Here is a 4,830-nt window from a genome sequence, read left to right as displayed (position 1 = left end):
ACAGCCTCAGTAACATTCTCTCGGCGATGTGTTTGTGCCACATTTACACGGCAATTTCCTTGTGACTGGGATGGAATTCCATAGCGCCTCTTTGTGTCAAACCAATTTCCTGATTCTGGAAAGTATTTGGTACAGGTTAGCTACAGCCAAGGCCTGGGCACTTTGTATGTCATCTGTGACATTGCTCTTCAATGTTACAAACAGGCCAAACACTATGTCAATTTTATATCATCAACACCTATCTCTAAATGTGGAGATATCTTCCTGGCTGGAGTCCTGAAGCTCAGTGGTGAGAGCACTTACCTTGCAAGCGAGAGATCTGGGTTCGAATCCCGGCAGGGCGAATCCTTGGGCAAGTTTGCTTAATCCGCACGCCTGATAATGATCCCTTAAGAAAAGAACAACAATAAATTGGTCGCTTCAACCCACGACTCTTTGTGGGACGCTGTTGTGTACAGCATTGGCTGTTGCACTTTGCCCACAAATATACAGTCAATTCACTTTACATTGTATTCTGTGAAGCACTTTCAGACATCTAAAAGACGTGAAAAGTCGCTATTTCAAATGCAAGGATTATTTTTATTATTATTATTTATAAACAGAGCTATGGCTCTTTTCATCATTGATAATGTTTCGTGATAGAAGTTTTCTTCAAGCATCAAAGGACTGTGAATCAATCTGATATTCTGCCGAAGGAAGACTTGGGGAATTTATATTTTCAAAAATCTATAATCCGTATATTTAGTTTCAGCGCCTTGGGACGTCCTCCCGACGTGAAAGGCGCTCAATAAATGGAATCTTGTTGTTGTTGTTGTTGTTGTTGTAGTTTGAGTAACGCTGGCAACAGCTTTGTAGTGTTACTTTCTGTGCAGGTCTGTAATGGGTCAGATGTGTGATCTGTAACTGAAAGAAATGATGAAACATTTGCACCAACAAATTATCCAACATAGAACAAGCTCCTCAACAAGATAATTCTCTGTGAAACATGGCAAGCGATCGTGGTAGAAACCCATGAAATATCTGAATAAGATATGTAATGGAAGACGTTTCCATGATTCTGTAAAAAAATTAAGTTTGTGCCATTTAAAAAATCTTTATTTCATAATGGAAATGAAACTGAGCTTCATACAATCAAAGTCTTCAGGGTGAAATGTTATGCAATATTACCATGAAATATCTTTTCGAAAATGGGCAATAAAATGGCTCAAATCTGCATGATCTTCAGTATGCTGTTTGAAACCAGGACTCGTATTGGACGATGCAACCTGGATGGTGATTTGCATAATTTAAGAATTTAATTGGACTTACATCACCTGATGGTTCTTAAGGAGAAGTTCAGAAAGAAGCAGAAAAGTGGATTTTGTCAGGAACATCCCTCATCTCTCTGATCTTCATCAAACTGCTCACAATGGGCAATTGGCTCCGAGTTTTGGCCGCTTTGTTCCTGTGTCTACATGGTACGCGCTGCGGAATCCGCACCGATCTGAATTACATCCAATCTGTACAGTTTAACAATTTGACCTATTTATGACTTGTTGTTTCTCCAGGCACAGCCGCAGCTGTTACCCTGACTCAGCCATCGTCCATCTCATCCTCCCCGGGAAACACCGTCAAGATCACCTGTACCATGTCCGGAGGCAGCATCGGCAGCCACTTCATGAGTTGGTTCCAGCAGAAGCCTGACGGCGCCCCTCTGTTTGTTTGGGATGAGAACGACAACAAAGGTCCGGGAATTCCTGATCGATTCACTGGTTCTGTGGACTCATCGAGCAACGCCATGCATTTAACCATCAGCGGTGTGCAACCGGAGGACGCCGCCGATTACTACTGTGGTGCCGGGGATAGCAACAGTCCATATCACTACTTTTTCGGTAAAGGGACGAAGCTGAGTTTGAAAAGTAAGTGATCTTTGACATTGTAATCTTTGCATGTGGTTGTTTCGACTTTTCCATAATTATATTAATCTGGTTCTCCTTCAAAGGTTCCACAGTACAAATGTATCTTTATTTGTGTTGGATTCTGTTTCACTCTGTTCTGGTAATATTTCCATGTGGCCATAATCTTCGCAATGATAAACGTTTTATTTGGAAATCGGATATTTTGAAGAATCAAACATGCGAATGCTGAGTTTAACTGAGAGTCTGTGAGGAAGTAGGACGGATAGTGCAGAAAATCAACATGGGTAAAAAGTGTTAGAGGAATAGTATGACGTGGAAATATTATTCCTCCCGTTAATAAACGCTTCTATTTTAACATTTTTCGCAGATATATTTTCGAATTTCTTAAAATGTTTTATTTTCTGCCAATTCCGTGTTTCATGTCACCAAGGTGAGCACAATTGCAATGAACAGCAAAAACTCAGTAATGTCAGGTGTTCCATCACAAGTGGCTGTAATTCTTCAGATATTATCAACACTGAGAGAAGACACAGCCCGAGAGACGGCTCAATCCGCTCAACACACAAAATATATTTTCTCCCTTGGAAATTAACTTTATGGTTTCCTATTAGTTGTGAGGTTAAGGGGATCCCAACCTACGTATTAACTTTAAAGGGTGCGCTATTATTAGGACTAAATTCAGTAAATACGGTGCCAACTGAATTATTGAAGACTTGTGAAGTTACTCTGCGCAGCGATTGAAATATTGGAATCTGATTGTGCTCCTGAATTGATTTTCTGTGTACAGTGTTCGGTCAAAAGATATGTTCACGTTGTTATTATCTGCTGTCGGTGCCTGTAAAGAAACATCAATGATGGAATTGTTTATTTATAGATGGGGTGAAAGCATTTGACTGTTGTGTTTATCGGTATGTCACAGTCGCTCCAAAAAGATTCAATTTGATTTTGAGAATTTCTAATATTCTGATTTATTGATAATCACATTTTGATGTATCAATAACAAACGACCTACATTCGTGAATAGCGATTTTTCTCATCCCAACATCGTTCAAAGATTAACATCTGCCTTCTCAAGGAAGGTTAGTTTGCGCAAAATTGGTTTTAAAGCTGAATAATGCGTATTTACATTTACACAGAGTTAATAGGAAAGGGGTGTTCAGTTGCAAACACAGCGAGATATTTATATCCATTTGCTGCACGTTCTCTCCTCTGTGAAGGGAAACAATGGATAGAATTAACAATAATGTTTTACTGCGCTTTCAATCAGGTGTTCCCACCACATATTCCCTGTGACGGGATATATGTATATAGTGACTGTTGTTATTTCTGATAATTGTTGTCTTTTATTTCTTCAATACGGGAATATTTGAACGTGTTGTCCTCATTTAACCGCTCACCAGCCAACTAATGATAGTATGTATAATAATGAGCGGTGTATGATGAGCAGCCCCCAGACATTTGTCTATCAGCCGTGATCCCCACACTGATTGTTCTCTTGATATAGATAGACCTTGTCACAATTGAAAGGTACGTCAATAGACAAGAAAATGTTTTACCTTTTACGCGAAAGTGAATTACTGTATTGTAATAGTTATTAGCGAACATGAAGTTGTGTCGTGCGATTGAACAGGACGATTGTAATTTTAAAATGTTAAGAAATAAAATTTCAACCATTTTAATTAATCATATAATGGACATGATCGAAATACTATTTTTTTCCTTCCAGACCCACAGGGCCCTTCGGTGACTGTCCTTCCGCCTTCACCAGATCAAATCACAGCAAAGAGCAAGGCGACCCTGGTGTGTCTGGTGAATGATTTTATTCCGGGAGCTGTGGAGGTCGAGTGGACTGTGGATGGCAGTGCCAGAAGTCAAGGTGTTGAAACGAGTGCGATCAAACAGCAGGCGGACAACACGTACAGTGTGAGCAGTTATCTGACTCTGCCAACCTCCGAGTGGGAGTCACACGACCTGTATTCCTGTGTGGTCAAACACCAGACTCTGGCCACTCCGCTCGAAAAAAGCATCGCCAGATCCAGTTGTAACTAAACCAGGAATGTGGAGCACTAATCGAATATCTACCTTTAATAATAATACTTGTGATTGTAGTATTTTGAAATTGAAGTTAATTTTGCCAGGAATGTCCAAATTGAGAAACAGATTCGCTTTGTAAACACTTTCGATAAATTTCCCAACCGAAGGAAATAGGATTTAGATGTATTGCATTAAAACCGGCAAGAATAATATTTGTCAGTTTGCTGGAATTGAATGGTTGTATCTTGCAATGTGATCACGCTTCAATGATCAAACCCATTGTGTAAACTTACAGAAATACCATATACCACAGCTTAATAAAATATCTCTTCCATTGTCCTCTGTGCATTGGCTCTTTTTCTTCCATTTCTTTTCTTGATTTCATCATTTTTCTCCCAAAGCAATAGTTTTTTTTCTTATTCTATGAATATTTAGATAAACATTGAATATGTAATAAACTGGTAAAACCACAGAATGCCGTCACACCGGAAGAAATATTCCACCAGGAAATTATACACACACAAGGGAGCACGAACAGCACATTCAACATCTTGCTGTCCTGCCTCAGACTTCTTCTGCAGAATCTGGCACTGAGGCGTCAGCGGCTGTAATTGAGTTTAGTTAATTGTAGCCCCCACACTATTGCGTCCTAAAACTTAAAATGTATTGCGCAGAATTTGGGGGAAATATTAATTTCGGTCGGTATCTGGAAGCAGTTTCATGTCGTTCTGAAAACAACCGACATTCAAATTAAATTGAGAATTTATTAAAATTGAAGTGAATTTAAAATATTGCACAACTATAAATATTAATTCATGAGTGGTTAAGCTCTGTAGCTCAGTGGTTAAGAGCACTCGCCTTGCAAGTGAGACACCTGGGTTGAATTCCAGGTTGGGCG

General features: G+C 39.5%; 1 protein-coding gene across 1 annotated transcript; it reads left to right on the top strand.

Moving 5' to 3' along the window:
* Nucleotides 1-1,342: 1,342 nt before the first annotated feature.
* Nucleotides 1,343-4,271, top strand: LOC121849544 (immunoglobulin lambda-1 light chain-like). Its single transcript, XM_042337151.1, has 3 exons — nucleotides 1,343-1,457; nucleotides 1,548-1,898; nucleotides 3,625-4,271. The coding sequence occupies exons 1-3, from the start codon at nucleotides 1,409-1,411 to the stop codon at nucleotides 3,945-3,947; spliced, it is 723 nt and encodes a 240-aa protein (XP_042193085.1). The 5' UTR covers nucleotides 1,343-1,408; the 3' UTR covers nucleotides 3,948-4,271.
* The last annotated feature ends 559 nt before the right edge of the window (nucleotides 4,272-4,830 follow it).

This window comes from Callorhinchus milii, unplaced genomic scaffold, assembly GCF_018977255.1.
Source record: "Callorhinchus milii isolate IMCB2004 unplaced genomic scaffold, IMCB_Cmil_1.0 Scaffold8, whole genome shotgun sequence".
Lineage (NCBI taxonomy): Eukaryota > Metazoa > Chordata > Chondrichthyes > Chimaeriformes > Callorhinchidae > Callorhinchus > Callorhinchus milii.
The sequence above is the reverse complement of the archived record's forward strand: the minus strand, read 5'-3'. Positions and strand labels throughout refer to the sequence as shown.

Bases quoted from the DNA above. Each gene is read 5' to 3' on its own strand.
- LOC121849544 (XM_042337151.1), top strand. From the start codon at position 1,409: ATGGGCAATTGGCTCCGAGTTTTGGCCGCTTTGTTCCTGTGTCTACAT. The intron at 1,458-1,547 runs GTACGCGCTGCG...TTGTTTCTCCAG, and splicing joins TTTGTTCCTGTGTCTACATG to GCACAGCCGCAGCTGTTACC. The intron at 1,899-3,624 runs GTAAGTGATCTT...TTTTCCTTCCAG, and splicing joins GACGAAGCTGAGTTTGAAAA to ACCCACAGGGCCCTTCGGTG.